General features: G+C 36.5%; 3 protein-coding genes across 13 annotated transcripts in view; 2 read left to right on the top strand and 1 right to left on the bottom strand.

Moving 5' to 3' along the window:
- LOC105428068 (protein fem-1 homolog CG6966) overlaps window positions 1-8,311 on the top strand; it is a 32,464-nt gene extending 24,153 nt beyond the window's left edge. For both annotated transcript variants that reach the window (XM_011640137.3, XM_011640138.3), the window contains exons 3-8: window positions 192-392; window positions 687-938; window positions 1,085-1,241; window positions 1,458-1,896; window positions 1,971-2,183; window positions 2,281-8,311. In XM_011640137.3, the coding sequence (XP_011638439.2) occupies window positions 192-392; window positions 687-938; window positions 1,085-1,241; window positions 1,458-1,896; window positions 1,971-2,183; window positions 2,281-2,685 (1,667 nt within the window). In that variant the 3' untranslated portion in view covers window positions 2,686-8,311. The remainder of the gene's footprint in view (window positions 1-191; window positions 393-686; window positions 939-1,084; window positions 1,242-1,457; window positions 1,897-1,970; window positions 2,184-2,280) is intronic.
- Window positions 5,236-12,230, bottom strand: rump (heterogeneous nuclear ribonucleoprotein rumpelstiltskin). Of its 8 annotated transcripts, XR_016140972.1 has the most exons (11): window positions 11,912-12,230; window positions 10,799-11,168; window positions 10,361-10,672; window positions 10,035-10,281; window positions 9,771-9,947; window positions 9,235-9,680; window positions 9,021-9,156; window positions 8,716-8,800; window positions 5,891-5,933; window positions 5,798-5,835; window positions 5,236-5,654 (listed from the first exon to the last, which is right to left on the bottom strand). XR_016140972.1 is itself a non-coding variant. In XM_011640139.3 (9 exons), exons 1-8 carry the CDS (start codon window positions 11,926-11,928, stop codon window positions 8,745-8,747), a joined length of 1,761 nt encoding a protein of 586 aa, XP_011638441.2. In that variant the 5' UTR covers window positions 11,929-12,230; the 3' UTR covers window positions 5,236-5,933; window positions 8,716-8,744. The 8 variants fall into 8 exon arrangements, 5 of the variants coding, with proteins under 5 accessions (XP_011638441.2, XP_088939682.1, XP_088939680.1 ...); XR_016140971.1 differs by having other exon boundaries at window positions 5,236-5,835; XR_016140973.1 differs by lacking the exon at window positions 5,891-5,933.
- A 431-nt stretch (window positions 12,231-12,661) lies between these two features.
- eEF5 (eukaryotic translation elongation factor 5) lies at window positions 12,662-16,929 on the top strand. 3 transcript variants are annotated; one of them, XM_011640140.3, is made up of 4 exons: window positions 12,662-12,822; window positions 13,695-13,987; window positions 14,280-14,414; window positions 15,243-16,929. In XM_011640140.3, exons 2-4 carry the CDS (start codon window positions 13,712-13,714, stop codon window positions 15,312-15,314), a joined length of 483 nt encoding a protein of 160 aa, XP_011638442.1. In that variant the 5' UTR covers window positions 12,662-12,822; window positions 13,695-13,711; the 3' UTR covers window positions 15,315-16,929. The 3 variants fall into 3 exon arrangements, with proteins under 3 accessions (XP_011638442.1, XP_011638443.1, XP_088939684.1); XM_011640141.3 differs by having other exon boundaries at window positions 12,717-12,908; XM_089083558.1 differs by lacking the exon at window positions 12,662-12,822 and adding an exon at window positions 13,199-13,355.
- The last annotated feature ends 1,649 nt before the right edge of the window (window positions 16,930-18,578 follow it).

Raw genomic sequence — 18,578 nt, 5'->3', positions numbered from 1 at the left:
CAATGATGCATTTTATCAAGTTTTCCTCTTTTCTCTTTTAAATCAAGCTTGAGACTTTGTTCTTACAAATGCTTTGCATCGTAATTCACAATATTTTGCTTATAATTATTACGATTATATTACTTTTTTGCAAATCGAGATTTAAATCGTTTCGATGCTAAGAGCTTACCGGAATGTTTCTTTGGATATAGTGGTTTTCGAAGGCGAGACAATCGAGGGTGCACCACCCCTATGGTGCGCGGCGGCAGCTGGTCACTTGACTTTGGTCAAACTGCTGGTGAAACGAGGCGCCAAGGTGAACTCCATCACGAAAACGAATTCCACACCCCTGCGCGCTGCGTGTTTTGATGGGCACTACGATATCGTCAAGTTTTTAGTGCAAAACGGTGCAGGTGAAGAACACGAGATACAAATTCGTAAATTATATTTTTAAGTCTTGTACAATACCTCTCCCTTGTAAAAGTATAAACGTAAGTAAAGCGAATTCCGTGACTTGGAAAAATATGAGAGACGTCTGCGAAAGTTTCGAGGTAAAAACTACAGTTTTCAGAAGTAAAAATTACTAATACTAATCAAGATTCTATATACAAAACAAAGATTTATATTTTATATATTGAAAAGTAAAATATTTAAAATACTCCGAGCAAATTCCCGTTGGAATCGCGTCAGTATCTTCTCTATTACAGATATCGAGATGGCGAACCGACATGGGCATACATGTCTGATGATCGCGTGCTACCGGGGTCACGTTAAAATCGCAAAGTTCCTACTCTCTCTGAAAGCGGACGCGAATCGTAAGTCCGTGAAGGGTAATACGGCGCTACACGACTGTGCCGAGAGCGGATCCCTGGAGATATTGAAGATACTCGTCGAGCACGGCGCCCAGATGGACGTGGACTCTTACGGGATGACGCCACTTCTCGCGGCAGCAGTAACAGGTTAAAGCAGAAAGTTCCACGCACCACTCGAAGGTTCCCCTAAGACAGTTTATTTAGCTCGTCCGAAGCGATCTGTTCCGCGATGCTTAGACGGCTGAGGAAAAAGCGAGCGCTGACCGAATGTCTTTTCGTTTCCTCTCTTGTAGGTCATACGCATATCGTCGAGTACCTCATAGGCATTCCGCAATTGTTCAGCAGGAAGGAACGTATCGATGCGCTGGAATTGCTCGGGGCGACGTACGTGGACAAAAAGAGGGATATGATTGGTGCCCTGCAGTTCTGGAAGCGAGCCATGAACGAGCGGTATGTCTTCCGTAGATGAACGAATTTTAAAATCCGTGCATTTATCTTAAAACGTGTTGTGTCTTGTATAATCTTGAAGATACGATTTTCGAACGCAAAATGACCATATAGATGTGTCTTACTTAAATTTTTTTAAACGAATTTAATCGATTCTAGCTTTAAAAATATGATTATCGCTGTATCCTTTGACTTTATATGTATAATTTTCTCCCTCAGATATCGGGGAGATGGTCCGGTAATATCGAAACCTGAATCTCCGCCACTTGTAGCTGCTTATGATTTCGCTCGAGAGGTAATCGAACCCGAAGCTTTGGACGACCTATTGGCAGACCCGGACGAAATGCGCATGCAGGCACTGGTGATTAGAGAACGAATATTAGGACCGGCTCATCCGGATACTAGTTATTATATTAGATACCGCGGAGCGGTCTATGCGGACGCGGGTAAATTCCGTCGCTGCATCGAACTGTGGAATTATGCTCTTGACATGCAACAGAGCATGTTGGAGCCGCTAAATCCTATGACGCAAAGCTCTCTATTCAGTTTTACCGAACTCTTCAGCTTCATGGTGGGTGAGGAAGGCAGACAGACGAATAGAGGTCGAAGGGTACCGCCAGTAAAGAGAGAGGATCTGTTGAAAGTTTTTGAGAAAGCTGTAAGTGCACATCGTGTTGTTAATCGATATATCTCAATCCATCAATATTTATTACGATAAAAAATTGTTTGTAGGTTAACGAAGTAGCGAAAGGAAAGCAAATGTTGGATAAGATGGGCGATTTGGCGTGCGAGCGCGATTTGACATTTTTGAACAGAGTCCTCGTTATCACTCTCCACTTGGCGTGTCTCTTAACACGCGAAACCGGGGAAAAGGGCAGTGAGGAATATCACGCTTTACACAAGGAGCTCTACAAGTTAGTTCGAATAAACGCCAGAGGCAAGCAAGTGAGTGGCAGTTATAACAATTATCCGATAATAATTGTGAGAGAATAGGGTCGATTATCGATATCTACACTTTTTCGGTCTTGTGATGTGTTTTCAGGGCCGTGACGCATTGCAATTAGTTCACAGTGAAGATGGTGCCCTGGTTGGCAGGTATCCCACATGCAAGTTTCCGTCTCCTCACTTGACCAAGGCTTTGCTGAGAGTGGGCGCGAATGTGGCTGCCAAGGACAATGATGGTAACACGGCTTTGCACCTTACCGCGCTATTGCGTCCTTGGCGACCGATCCTGTCGGTCGATCTACTAGACGCCGGCGCACATCTCGATACGGTGAATAATGACGGCAAGACATTCGAAATGCTGTTGTGTAATAAGGAACTCTATGATTCGATTTGCCCACTCAAGTATACCACACTCGCCTGTTTGGCCGCGCGAGTAGTCAGAAAGACGCAAAAGATCAGCAGAGTGCCCGCGCATCTCCGCGCTTTCGTTGAAATGCACTAGTAATAACACATCGCCAGTGAAATAGTCGTAGCAGACACACATTTCTCTAATTGAGAAAGTATGACGACTGGAGAGCCAATGGTGATAATTCGAGCGTTAACCAATTCGATTCACAATTTACTCAATTTAACATCGAGATTCACCTTTCTATAAAGTCTCAAAGTCACTTTAATTTTTGAATATTCTTTTAAGAAAGTGATTTTGAGATACTCCATATATAATTCGTATTAAAACAAAGATAAAAGAGTTATTCTCGAGAAGCACAGATCTTCTATTCGACGGTACGAAGCACACGTGATTCCAAGAAGATCTTTTCTCTAATAATATAAAACATGTTTCGTAATAAGATTTTTATAAATAAGAAATAAATTAAGTTTTCAATTTTGATTGAAAACTTCGCTATTACGCTTCGTGATTCGTTCAATCTAAGCAGACTTCAAACTTATATATCTTTAAAAATTATACGGGAACATTATGCAAGGTGTTCTACTTATAAGCGGCCATCTCTTTTTATCTCGTAAATTAAAGGAGACAAATTTAATAAATATAATATAAACGAGAAAAATTAGTTTGAAATTTTTCGTGTTTCTCTTTATTACCAAATTGAAGAAGCAGGTTTTCAGCGAAAGCGAAACGATGCGTATCGCAAGTTTGAGTCTCATTTTTTCCATTCTTTTTTGTTAATTTCATAAGTTATTCTACTTATTACATTTGGATATGAATATGAATATAAAAACGGAGCATTATAATAACTTAAAATCTTTCTATAAATTATTAGTTATTTTTGGTTTTTGATTTCAGGAGATATTCATAACCAAAAGTTATCATTAGGAAAAATGTTTTCTTTTATAGAAATATTTAAATCATGTTATTTTAACTTCTTTATAATTCAAATTTATTTGATTTATAAAGAATTAGAAAATAAGTAGAAATGTAAGAAATATAACAAATAGTAGAAATATAAGAAATATGTTCTTTTTTTAAGACTCCTGACTACTCAATTAACTCCGTGTGACGGTAGCAACACAACGTCGATAAAATTTAGAAGCTTATTTATCCTTGTTTATCTCATCCTTGTCCTTGTTTATCTTTATATTAAGTGACATTAATAGTGAAAGTTTTTTGTTGCACCTAATTTTGTTATATATTTAATCGTACAGATGTGACTTGTCTTACCAAATTCGTAAAAATGGATGACAGCCAAAGTTATCTTTGAATTTTATACATAAAAATATATTTTTTACCTCTTTCAACATCTGTCAAATCGTGTGTTTTTCTGTCTGAATAGGTTTTACTTCACGTGCCTTTTATTGACTCTCAGGAGGGAAAAAGATAGTAGTCGTCAATTTTCACAAGTGTCAGTCTTAAAGCCAAGTATCATTTTAATCAAATATCTTTTTTGCAAATTACATGCAATAAATTTCACTATATCATTTCTCGCTTATGTCACAATTCCAATACAACCGCAGCGATTGGTCAGGAGCCTTAAAATTTAATAATTTTTTACTACTGTTAGCCAATGTATCCTTATATTTATTTCATTTATGATATAAAGAGATGGTCACTTCTAGTAAAACATTATTTATTTTATTAAACTATTAAAAATGTTATATTTAATGAAACGCAATTTTATACATTTTGCTTATCTATATACATATATATATTTTTTAATACGATTTTGGCAATTCATAAAATATCTATTTTCATAAAAAGAATAAAAAAATTAAAAGTAAAAGATTAACGCAGGGAATAAGCTTTATTTTTATTACGATTAATAATTTCCCTTTTACATTTTATAATTATTTAATCGGATTTTATTTAAAAATTTATCAGCGATATTTTTATAAAATTGAAATAAAATCAATTATTCACATCTTTAATAATCTCTTGTTTACTATTGTTTTTAATAGGTAAAATTAGTAAATTAGCAATATATTTTGATAGGTCTCTTTGGTGTCAATGTGCAATGATTTAAAAGAGAGATTTTGAATCTTGATGAACTAGATGAATGTCCATTGGTACAAGGTGATAATGCAGATATTGTGATTTTACTATTGCGAACTTGGCTAATTAAAGGCCTCTCCCTTTATACATAAACCCCACCCGCGCGCAAGCCATATTATATATACATTATTACGTTGATAACGCTTAGCGATAACATAAATGTACGTTGACTTCAAGTGTGTTATCTTAGAAAAGTAACTTTTTACCTTGCTGTATAAACGAATAAAAAGAAAAACATGGATTTGTAATAAAAGTTTTCTGACACTGTGAACAGTGAATGCAAATCTACACTTAGCATACTATAATTTTGTAATGTTTTGCTTATATATAAAATAATATTATTACAAGATGTTTGGGTTCTTGCATATATGACAAAATATAACAAAACAAAATATAAAACAAAATTATAATACGTTACGTTTATATCTCGTTATAGCACGTTTCGAATGCCACACAGATTACTTCAGACTTCGCTGATTATTGATATGCCAATGCAAACAACAGCGATCGGAATTGATGATTCACTCGCGGTATATAAGTCATGAATTTCTGCGCCTTCATACCTTTATTTCAAATGTGATAATTCACGTATACATAGGTAATAGAGAAAAAGAGAAGTAAAAAAAGAGAAACGTGTTTCGCTTTACATGATTATATATAAATCTATACAATACATATAAAAATGGACGTGTGATGTTTAACGTGCCTTTTTTTTTCTTTTTTTTTCCGAGAGATGTCGGTGCACTCTTCGCGCGCTAAACGTGAACACGGTTGTCGGCAATACTGTTTGTACTATTAATATTAATTTACACGAATTACGTACCCGTATTTACCGTATTATGCAATTTTATATACGTTTTACATGTTTCGTTCGAGCGGTGGTCCCGTTACTGGCACACTTGTGCGCGTCTGAGCTATTAACTGCATCATCGTCATATTACGCCGGGACCTCACATTGCGATTCTCTACAAACATAGTAATCCTTACACTTGCCCCGCGTACCGAAAGCTGTTTTATAATGTATAGGTAGACAAAGAAACAAAATACAGGTGTGATTGAAAGTACGACTTTGCGATTTTTTTCGTTCTTTTTACTCCGTACGACTCACCATTTTCATAAGACACAATGTTGCTCGTGATAGCTTCCCTGGAAGAACAACATACTTGCATAAGGTGACTGTTCGTCAATTGTTAAAACTTACCTGACTTTGTCACATTTTGGGAAAGATGTTTCTCATACGTGACCTGGAAATAATCAATAATATCCATATTGTATCTATACCCCAGTGTAATAAAAAGTATTCCTTATACGATAATTCATATACGTATTATCTCATTCTATTTCACGAGAAAGAAAAATGCCTCTCGTTTTCGCGCGACAAGCATTAAAAGATTGCATTGTGCGAATCGCATAAATATATCACAATGGCAAAAGAATAAACACGTCTTGGTCCCTAAAGTCGAATTATTAATTCGAAAAGACACGAGCACCGATTCTCGAGGAATAATATAAGTAACAGTGACGATAATCACCACGTTAATAACCTTGTCTGTATTGCGTATCGGAATCCTGACTAAATATCATATCAATAACAAAAAAAGGGATAATACCACATCTCCTTTACATGAATACGTAAGAATTTAGTTCGACATTGAGAACAAACGGAGGATCGGTTGCTTGAAAAGTGCCAACGTGTGCGCATTTTTTATCGCCGATCGCAGGTGGGAACGTTAACGACGAAAACACTTACCAACGAAAGTACATTAATAAAGTTCTGGAAAAAAAACGCAGTGTTCCGAATCACGATACAAGTTGACAGAGATTGTACACAAACTATGTCAATACTTTGGAATTGGATATAAAATCATCGACGCGTACAGAAGATTTCGCCGTTCACCATTCACATTTCTACACACAGAATCAAACAAACCACGTTAAAAAGACGACGAGAATCAACCCCACATTAACCATTTTCCCTTTGTCGGTAATCGTACTATTAAAAGATCCATCGATGCGTCTCAATCTCATCGATAGTAAAAAATATCGCTAAAAATTATTGGAGATGAAGAACATATTTAAGTGACAACACCATGCACAGGTAGACTCGCGAGTATCGCTTTTAAACTCTCGCTATTAATGATAGAACAAGTAATTGTTGCTATCTAATCGGGGCCAAATATCGTCAATCGGCACTCTCTTCTCGGGACCGTCTCCGGAGAATCGGGGAGGAAAATCATCTGAAAAAGTATCTCACCTGCGAGCGTGAACGAGCACCATCTCTTCCCTCATTGCGCAGACTTCCCAATTGCAAGATAATCGGAGGAGTGATCTGTATTTTAAGACATATCAATAAACCGAATGGACTCGTATCTGCTGAAAATGCAACGTGTTTACGGAACGCGTAACCGTACCGTCAAACGCGTTGCATTGCATGCTGAAACTCACTTAAGATCCATCCGAACCGACAAAAGTAGCAGCTTAAAAAAAAAAAAAAAAAAAAGATAAAATTTCACACAACAGCACAGAAATAAAACACAACGACCAACATGGTTTTTTTTATGATCAGAACGGATTTGGATTTTATTCAATCACTGTTATGAGATTGTGGTTATACAACAGTGTTATACAATGCACAGAATGTTCCTCGAGATCTACATGGCGAGAGGAGATTTATGTTTACCAAAAAATAATATTTCAAAAACATGCCACAAATTCGTCCATTGCATCAGGCTTGACCAGAGTCCCGTCCGCGAACAGAAGAATGTTTGCAAGAAAACAGATAGAAAAGGTCAAAAGACACTATTCGACATCGCGGGAGATACGGTTTACTTTTTGGTAAACATATCACGGTGCATAAAACGCAGAATTTTGCCGAATCCAGTCGTCCGATGTATGTACGTTCGCCAAAGTCTCTCGAAGCGAGTGAACTGAGAGGGGATCTTCCTTAAAAAAAAAAAAAAAAAAAAAAAAAAAGAAAAAAAGAAAAAAAGAAAAAAAAGACGACTACAACAAATTTCACGTATTCTTCATTTAGATCATTAAATCATTTACAAAGATGCAACACAGTGTACGTAATACAGCAAAAAATAAACAGAAAGATAATAATAAACGATGTGATCGCATTAGAAGTCGTGGGCGACGAAGCGCAGTCCTCTGTCAAACACCACACGTGCTTTTTCTTGCGCATACGAAAGTACGAACGATACTATGAGAATCCAACACATATAAGTCCACGATCTGCAAAAATTTTAAACGAGCATACCTCGATAAGCCGCAAGCCGGAAATCTAATCCGAAGCGAATTGTCGAAATCTAATCCGAAGTGATTTTACAACGTTCAAAGTGTATTTTCATGATCGAAAGATTAATCTCTATCCCTTGGTGAATTCAACTGCGAATGCACAGCATAGCGTCATAGATCGGAGTGATGGAGAACCGATCGATCTCTCGTCATGATAACTAAGAAGTAAAATCTTACAGACTACAGTATCGCTAATTACTGTAAATAACCTGTAAATAGTGAATAACCTACACACTGAAAAGAAACCTACTAACTTACAATAAAATCAACCTAAGCCTAAACAACTAAACTATAGTCACGATCGCTAGAAAAAAAAAGAAAAGACTGATTTTAAAAAGTGGACTATTAGTAGACTTCCACTGTAAAAAGGAACGATAATCTGATGGTAAATAATATAGAATTGCAAAGTTAAAGGAAGGGGGGGCGGTAAAGAGAGAAAAAGAAAGGGAGATTATGGAGAATAACCGTCATAACAGTAGCCGACATGATCGTTTCAACGTTGAGTAGCCATCGTATGAACAAGACTTGCTGATCTTCCAAAGACAGACACTTCTCACATTCACCGTCCTAAGTTCTGCCAGACAACTAGGATGAATTTCGAGTATTGTCATCAGGAGTAGAACAATCCTGCAGACGACACATAAACACCCAGCTTCCTCACGCTGCGTCAATAAGTTATGGTTAAGCATCGAATTACAGCCAGTATAATCTTTTTATTAATGTTACCTTAAATTCTCGAGGCTACCCTTTGGTTCTTAGTACAGACGAACGTCGATCGTTCTACCGTCGATGCGCGATCTATTCATCATAGCTAATTACGGTCATTAAGGAAAACTCGTTTATACAAACTTTCTCCTTTCCCGTATATAATTACATATAGCACGTATGATTATCATATGTGTTATATATAATTATTCATACAAACCGACTGTTTTTTTTTTATATCTCATAATTGACAATATAAAGAAAAAAAGGAAATAACCAGATTTCCAGTCAATTTGTTTTTTAAATATCTGCTTTGAAAAGGATACTCACAGCACGCTCGGCATCCCATTCAGATGCGAACCGTACCATGCCCATATCAGTACCCCTCATTTCTGCAAATTTTACCTCTCCAACATCCTGGAATTTGTCACGTAACATCTGCCATGTAGTATTTGGAGGTAGCTGTAACAAGATAAGAATAAATTAAATATAAAATTAAATATCGAGTCGCGAGGAAAAAAAAGTGATGGAAGTACGTACATTGCCTATGAGTATAGTATCGGATATCGGTCTTGAACCATTGGAATTCTGACGATTTCCGCCACCACTTTGTCCCTGATTTCCAGAAAATCCACCGCCGCCACCGGAAATGCGATCACCATCTCCTCGATTAAATCCTCCATCAAAATCTCTACCGCCACCACCAAAGTTGGACCCACCAAAAGCATTGTTACCACTAAAACCTATGTCATTATCTAACTTAGATAATCCACGTGGCGTAAACGAATTGTTTCCTTGTCCACCAGCCAAAGAAGCCTGTAAACCGCTTAAGCTACCAACGCTGCCTCCGAAATTATTCAAATTCGATGCTAATTCATTCGTCAATGAAGGATTCAGTAACGAACTAGTAGTGAGATTGGCACCTAAGCCAGCGCCAGCGAGGCTAGCTTGAAGAGCCGCTGCATTAGTATTCGATAATGCCGATGCTGTGAACAAATACGATTATTTAAGATTATCTTATGATCATCTTTTTATTTCAAGATATTAGTTTATTTGTGATAGCAGATGATTCTTACCCAACTGTGCCGGTACAACATTGTTTAGACCGGCGCCAAAAGCGCCCGCTGCTAGAACAGGTGCAGAAATCGGATTCACTACTGGTGGATTATTCGCTTGTACATTGGGAATATTTCTTGCAACATCCAGCAGTCTATTACCACCGGCACCGAGTCCCATACCAATTCCCTTTAAACCTAATTTACAAAGTATTCATTTAACATTAAACGAGTTTATTAAAAGTGCTACATATGTCGGTCACGGACTGATAAATATGTAAGTACCTTCTGGTAATTTAGGCGGCATGTCAGGTTCATTAGCTCTGTCGAGTCTGACGGTCATGCGTCTATCGTACAATTGTTGATTATGAAGCATCGAAATAGCCTGAACTGATTCCACTGGATGATCGTATTCCACAACTCCGAAGCCTCTTGATTTACCATCCTTATCTTTTCCCAATTCAACATGCAATACTTTCCCAGCCAATTTAAAAACTTCAAGTAATTTTTTTTCGTCCACTTTATAGTCCAGCTGAATAAATAAATATATTTCTTCAATGCATAAATATGCAATTATTATTTTTTTTAAAGTATATTCATGTCATACTAACATTTGCAACAAAGACCCTTGTAACTAAAGGACCGTTAATACCAAGAGATTCTAAGAATTGTGTACTAAGACCATAGGTATTCCCAAATTTATTGTCACCTCCACCGCCGCCGCAGCCACCACCACCGCCACCGCCACCTCCTCCATTACCACCACCACCACCACCTCCTGCACCACCAGGTACCGACATGTTTTGTCTGCCACCACCTTGTGATCCACCTCTGATGGGATCTCTGAATCTATCGTCTCGATTTCTATCGTTGTTACGACCTGTAGTTAAACGACCATATTTGTCGCGTTCCACATCAAAATCCTGCAAAATATATAAAAGTATATTTGATAAAAGACAAGAAAGCTTGTTAAATTAAATATTTAAATGTTATTAAAATTAGTAAAAGAAAGATGCGAAATATCGCGACTAAAGAATCCTTGCATTTACTTCTTTAACAACAAGCTTTCTCCCTTTGATATCATATCGGTGCATCTTTTCTACTGATATCTTGACTGATTCTGGATCTTCAAATTCCACTATCCCACATCCTCTAGGTTTGTCATTCTCGTCAGTAAAGAGCTCGACATGTGCCACCTTGCCAACCTCGCTCCTGAATAGATCCTTGAGATCTTGCCATCGAAAATCATAAGGAATGTTTGATACATAAATCCGTCGGTCGGAGGATTTTCTGACGCGATCATTTCTCTCTCTGCTACGATCACGACTGGCTGAGTTCAGACGATTGGGTCTGTCCGATCTTCGATTACGATCACGCTCCCTGCTTCTATCTCTGTCGTCATTATTCTGTATCTGATTGCTATAATCATACATATAAAATAACATTACACTTGACTAGTATATACAAAATATATATAGAACTGATATTGGACAATAAATCACAGCTGTGTTCCAAATTAACCTTTGTTAAAAATCCATAATATATGTGACAGCTATACAGCAATCAATTTTGAAGTACAGCTGATGTCATACATATAGAAGAAATGATTTGGATGCTTTCTAGTAATAGACCCAAGTTTAAAATTAAATATATGTTTAAATTTTAATGAAAAGGAAAAAAAAATAATGACGAACAAGCCTTAGTCTGCACTCCAATATTCATTGAAAAATCTATAATGCGATATGAACTATATATTTTTGCATTATAATTTGGCATTAAATATTGAAACACGATTTTATATCTTATCGAGTGCCAAACGAGGACAGATGCTATAACTAAATTCGAGTCGATTTGTGCCTCTTGTTGGAAAGCATGTCTCGTGTAGTCAAAGATATATGAATAAAAGGTTAAGACCAAGATGAAAATATACAGTATATTTACGGCGCGTAATTCTTGCATGATGATGAAATTTAAAAAAATATCGAATAGCAGACCAAACGAGTTGTCGTCTCCCTCACCATAACAACGTCGGGAGATCGAAGTCGTGGATACATTATATCGTATATCACGTTACATGACTTTGCGATTATTAAACGAATGGTTAACGAGAATCTCAATCGCGAGGCTTACTCGCAAAAACATATAGGAAATATCATACTTACTCTTCCGGCTTGATCATCGTCGGAAACCGGTTCTTAACTCGGAACACGTAATCCTACAAACTTAGCCGTTAAAGGTATATCGAGCATACACCTGAGCGTCGTGTAAAATGGCGGCCGTCGGAAATAGCGAGCGGCCACCGGATGTCACCGCGTTTGTCAATCAGTTTATCACGATATATGCGTTCTCGTCGAAAATTATCGAAACAAACATGCACACTGTAACAATATTCTGAAAGCGTAATTCGAGTTACACGATTACGATAGTGTTGTAATTATGAAACATGCATCGCTATATAAAACATGCGGCGGAAGGACCGACGTACATTTCTCGATGAGTTTCAGAGCACGGCGGCATTAGGGGGAAAAAGAAAATGCAGACGACATCAATCATCCACGGACCTATGCAGTGAGCATAGGCCAATATACATAATACATAGGTATACAAAATACAAAACCTCTGTCCATTATGATTAAGATTATAATGATATTGTCGTTTTATTTAACAGAATATGCATGGATATTTCTATCATACCATTAAATATCTTATAAAATATGTTTATTTAAATATTCTGTATTTAAATACATATGTCACAAACTTTTTAATGGTGACAAATTATTTTTTAATCGTAATATACAGGGTGTCCTCAAAATGCAGAGAAAAGAATAGACCAAAAAATATCGGAGTCCGAGCCTGTCTCGGCGGTCCTGCGTGCGTACATAAAGCTATCGAAGTCTCGACAATTGTAACGCAATGTCACGCGGCATCGAGAGATGACGCTCGCGGCAACATTACGGTCGCGATTGCGAGCAGCAAGAGCATCCGTGCAGTCGATGTTGTGAACCCCTATCACAGTCCCGTGGCGCGTCGGCGCAATAAGACCTTCTGGTTAGAGTATCCATTTTGATCACATGTGAGTATTCTGAGCTGTTCTTGCTTTCGGCCTCGACTAATGGTGCTAATTGCCCGAGCGAGCAGTGGAACGTTGAGAATACGCGGGTAAATGTCGGGCCGGTTTGCGTCCGCGTGGCGACGGCGCGACGCGACGACAACCGTCCGCGCTGACAATGTGGCCCGCTCGCACTCGCCCGTTCGGCCCGTGCTCGCGCATTCTTCCTCTTTCTATCGCTTGAAATACGCCGTCCGCGACGACCGGCAGCGTCCCAGGGACGTCGCGACGCCCGCCGCGAACACGCCCGGATCGCCGGTCGGCCCGAGACGGCTCGCGGGACTCGCGATCTCCCGTGTTAGTCGCGACGGATCTTTGGTTAGTCGCGTGCTCCTCGTCCGCCTCCGACACCTCTCACTGTGCGCGAACTCCCTACAACGACGCGCCACGTGGTCACCCTGCTCGTCCGGGTGTAACCACGTTGTGTCGATCCGCCGTCTGGTGACTCACGCTATCGCGCGATTACCGATTGAAATCCGAATCTCGCGACATTGAGAGTATGTAAATGGTGTGGATGATCCGCGAAAAATGAGAATGTTGTCGCGTTCGTCCAACCTTTTCGATCATTTTTATTTTCTACATTCAACGATGAGCGTATGATACCAATACTTCATTTCCAATATTCCTCGGCTGGGCAACTAAGTTGATATAGTTTTCAGAAGTTCATAGTTTCGATTAAAATAGCTTTGTCGATATGTTGCTGATTTTAATGGAATTATTAATTGAGTAAAAAAAATCTTTGTGCGAGTTAGAATATTATATCGTGAAATAGATCATGAGAATTATCCTCTACGAGATGATGTAATGTCTATATTTTTGTTTTGTGATATGTTCAGATATCCATCAAACAACAATGGCAGATATTGAGGATACTCACTTTGAGACTGGAGACTCTGGCGCTTCTGTGACATACCCTATGCAGTGCTCTGCACTGCGCAAGAATGGCTTCGTCATGTTAAAGTCTCGTCCGTGCAAGATTGTAGAAATGTCAACTTCTAAAACCGGCAAACATGGTCATGCCAAGGTTCACTTAGTAGGTATCGATATATTTACTTCAAAGAAGTATGAGGATATCTGCCCTTCCACACATAACATGGATGTGCCGTTTGTTAAGCGAGAAGATTACCAGGTAAGGACTCTTTCCTTAATTTCTTACATGTAGCGAATAGAAGGCAGCATGTAGGTTTTTCCCCTGTATTTTTAATCTTTTTACTTCTGGAATTCAAGATTTTTACCTATTCATTTTTTATAAAATTATATTTTAATGTTATTCACACTTTGTAATTTTAATGATTTAATTCAAGCTCTGCTGATAATCATAAAAAAATTTGTATCAAACATTGTAAATTTTTAAATTTGAATTATCTGTGACAAAGACAATGTGTTTTCATAAAAATGAATAACATTGCAATTATTGGCAGCTTACAGATATATCTGACGACGGCTATCTTTGTCTGATGGCTGATAATGGAGAATTACGCGAGGATCTCAAGATACCTGATGGTGATTTGGGAACACAGCTACGTGCTGATTTTGAATCAGGGAAAGAGTTACTTGTAAGTATATCTTTATATATAAAAATTATTTGTTAACATTCCTGTCTGTTGCATTGTATGTCTAAATTGCAATATCATTCTTGAGTTGAATTGTGAATACTACCACATTGCAAGGATGTAAAAGATATATGGACAGTTTATATAATTATTATATAGGTTTTCAAAATGAATTATCATTTACATCATATTTTGCTTATAATTTTCATCTATCTAAATCGACTTTTTATAAAAATCGAAGATGAAAATTGGAATTAAACCTAAATTTACTGATTATGATTTGACCAATCTCACAATAAAAGTATTTATAAAAGATATTTTGTACATTATATTAACATTTTTTTTAGACATTTTTAATCATGTTACATATAAAACTTTTATGATGAAAAATGGAGAATTTTCTGATTTTTTTTATAAACTTTATTTTTCTGTTATAATTATTGTGCAAGTTTATTTGTTAACTTAATAAATTAAATAATTGTGTTAAAAACTTTAAAATAATTATTGCTGATAATTTTTTATATAAATAGTTTATTAAATTATTGGGAAGATCAAAGTAAAATACTTGGTTAATTGTCCATTCATGGCGTTGTCTTGTATTAAAAACTTTTAGTTTTAATCTTCTTTCATTTCTATTCTATTATATATTATATATAAGTTATATTAAAGAAATTTGCATCTATTTTTAATTGTACTAGTTGATATTGCTATTAGCCTTGCTTTAAAGAAAATAATCTTTCTAACAATTTTATATTAAAATGATTGTATATTGTATAAATCTATGTTGTATTTTTTATTTTTATTTTTTTTTATTTTTTTTTATTTTTTTAGTGCACCGTACTCAAGGCATGTGGTGAGGAGGTAGTGATCGCCGTCAAAAATAACACCTCCCTTGATAAATAAAATAATTGTGTTCAGCCCGACGACGACAAGAAGCCCAACATTCAAACAAAAACCCGCTTAGCCAATCAATCAACACCTTTACTGGATAATTGGTCAAACAGGATAAACAACAATATAACCAAAAAATAGAGGAAGATGATGAAGAGAGTGGAAGAGCGAAAGAGAGGAAGAGAGAGAGAGAGAGAGAGAGAGAGAGAAAGAGAAAGAATGTCTGAGACAGAGAGAAAGGAAATAGAAAAGGAGAGGGAAAAGAGGGAGAAAGTAAAACGGGCTAGCAGATCCACATACAACAGCAACGCGCCAATGCGAGAAACGACTTTTATCGAAATAATATCCGCTTTACTTAATTATTATTCAACAATATTTAAATGAACAAATCCGGGAAAGCGAAAACTAGGTATACGTACAGTTATATACACTTATACACATATGGATAATTAGACACATTATGCACACATATACACATACACACACGCGCGCGCGTACGCATACAAAATACTTATACGTATACCTAAACAATTATCCACGCGTTGTTTGTTATATAAGAAAGTGGCGACAACTTTTCAGCAGAAAGTTGATGGGAAATAAAAACTGAGAAAGCCTTGAGATACATCCTGGACCTTTTTTTTTTTTTAAAGAATAGAAAGAAATTATTTACAACAGCTTTGTAACTTATTACACTTATGTGTGTGAGTGAGAATATGTGAGAGAATGCAAGAGAGAAAGAGAGAGAGAGAGATCGAGAAAATTGTTGGAGACCAATATGAAGAGATCGTGAGAAAAAGGACCCTGGTCCTTAAGCGCACGCGCGCGGAACAATTTTTCATGGGATGCTAGCAATGCCCGACACGAAGCAGCTCACTTCAAGCATCTTTCCTATAATGATTGATAAGATAAGACTGGAGTCGCTATACGGAATTTTTACAGAATGCTAAAGGTTTCTTTCTTTTTTATGAAAAGATCTCGATTTCTCGAGATTTTTAGGTCTAATATAACTTAATCGTGAAAATAAAAATTTCAGTTTATTCTATGCAAATACTGAAAAGGATTAAACATTTATGAGCTTTACCATTAGAGAGTTTAAAGTTTGTAAATTTGAAGTGGAAATAATTTCAAATTTTCGAACTTTTAAATTCTATTTTTAGATACTTAAGAATTTCAAAATCAAAAAATTCAGCATTTTAGTTAGTCGTAACAGCAGACAAATGCTTCATATCTAAATGAGAAAATTCATAAATTCCAGGATCGGAATTTTTGAATTTTAAGAGATTTTGAAGTTTTAAATATGTGAGCATTTGTTTTTTTTGTTTTTTTTTTTTAAGTAGATACAGAGGCTTTGAAATGGAAGAAGGTTTATGTGAGACTTAAAATGTATAAGGACTTGAAAAACACGAGAATGTCCAATTAAAGAGCTGAGATATGATTTAGACCTTTAAATCCAGGAACGTCGAGATCTTAAGGGTCACACAAAATAACATTTTGCGCGCTTTGAGATGGCTGGTGCGGCGCGATGTAATATCGCGTCACGTTCAGAGACTGTAATTGGCTTATGAATGCTCAGACTATTACATTTTGTTGTAATATCGTTTTAATAAACATTTTTCAGAACAGGTTATACGAGCCGTCTTCAATCAATAAGATAAAATAACTTTTAATTAAGCTATGTAACAAAGGTCATAATTAGATGAGGAGAGACGAGAGCCGCGAGTGGAAGATCCTTGTGTGAACTTGCAAAGTGTGTGTGAAGAATCTTTTTTCCTTACATCCTTTCCATCTCGTGACATCGTTTGTATAAAAAAAAAATTGTTCCGGAAGTGCAGTCTGAATGATTAGGAATAATTATAAGCAGATAATTAACTACAAGAGTGTAATCACAGTTATCATTGGAAGGTATACGTTTTTCTCCCTCATGGAACTCTGTGACTTTGAATTTGTTCGATTTGGTGTCCTCGCGATTAATCCACATCTTGTTTTTCTGTAAAAGATTATCTTGGCTCCAATACAACACAGCGTTTTTTTTTTCCTAGATCATCTTAAGTTTTCATTTATTTTTTACATTAAAACATTCAGATTGCTCATAAACGTGCTGCGAGAACTTTGCATCACCGAGCCTCGTTAGAATCGAATTTCAAATATGTTCCTAGCGATTAAATGTCCTTAAACACTTAACAAAGTTTCTTTACGTAAAAAATAAATACGAAGACCCCAAATCGCCAAATATATGTATATGTAAATTCCGATATATCTAATAATTATTATCCTCACATCTCCCTCCTAAAAGCTATATATATATATATATATAAAAGAGTTTGTTTTTAAATCTTTCAATCAATAAAAAAGGTATCCGCGAAACAACGCGCCTTCCTTGATGACTTTGATTTTTTGCGACGATATTAAAATCGAAAACTTACCTACTATAATCGAAATAAAATAACGTCTAATTAATTAATACTGTAATCTATGTGTGCTATGTTGGACCAGGCTCATAATTCTTTCGATTGTTAATTATAACCGAAAGCGAGAAGGTATCAATACACATGTGAAAAAAATAGTATAGAAATACTGGAAGAAAATATTCACAGGAGTGATATGGTGATGTCTTTTTTAGTCCTTTCTTAGACTGACTCGCCCGCACACTGCCATCATTCGGAATTTGCAAAAAAAAAAGTTAAATTATGTTATTAAGTTAATTCATATAATATAATTATATAATTACGGAAGAAATAAGTTACGGGTAATAATATCGGTGGTGTAATTCAAGTGTAAAAAAAGGCACTAACATAAAAACTGCTTTTCTTTTCGTTTATGTACTTACGAATTCTACTCGGTATTTTTTTTGCGTCTCTTTGTTACATGGAATAATTTAATGCTCCCATGAATCATATAGAATATGCGAGATTTTCAATATGTACGACTGCGCAGTCATTTACAAAGATCTAAGGATTTGTAGTATCAAGAGTCTTTAATATCTGTCATCCCGTGTACCAAGAAAAGAAGACCATTGGAAATTTCAAGGATGAGAATAAAAAAAAAACGGATTTAGTAATCGTTGCTTTCGAGGTGCACGTACATGAACATACACAAGATTCGTGGTACTGACGATCTTTGAGATCCTAATAACTTATCAGTTCAAGGATCTGTAGTATCAAAGATCCATGTAAACCAGAACACTCCGAGATATGTATATCACGTGTAAAAAAAAAAACTGCGATAATAAAGATCCGCGATATCAGGGATGTACGGCTTTCGAGGATCTGTGGTACC

This window comes from Pogonomyrmex barbatus, unplaced genomic scaffold (genome assembly GCF_055798465.1).
Source record: "Pogonomyrmex barbatus isolate J1 unplaced genomic scaffold, ASM5579846v1 scaffold7, whole genome shotgun sequence".
NCBI lineage: Eukaryota > Metazoa > Arthropoda > Insecta > Hymenoptera > Formicidae > Pogonomyrmex > Pogonomyrmex barbatus.
Note: the sequence above shows the minus strand (reverse complement) of the source record. Positions and strands in the feature narration are given on the sequence as shown.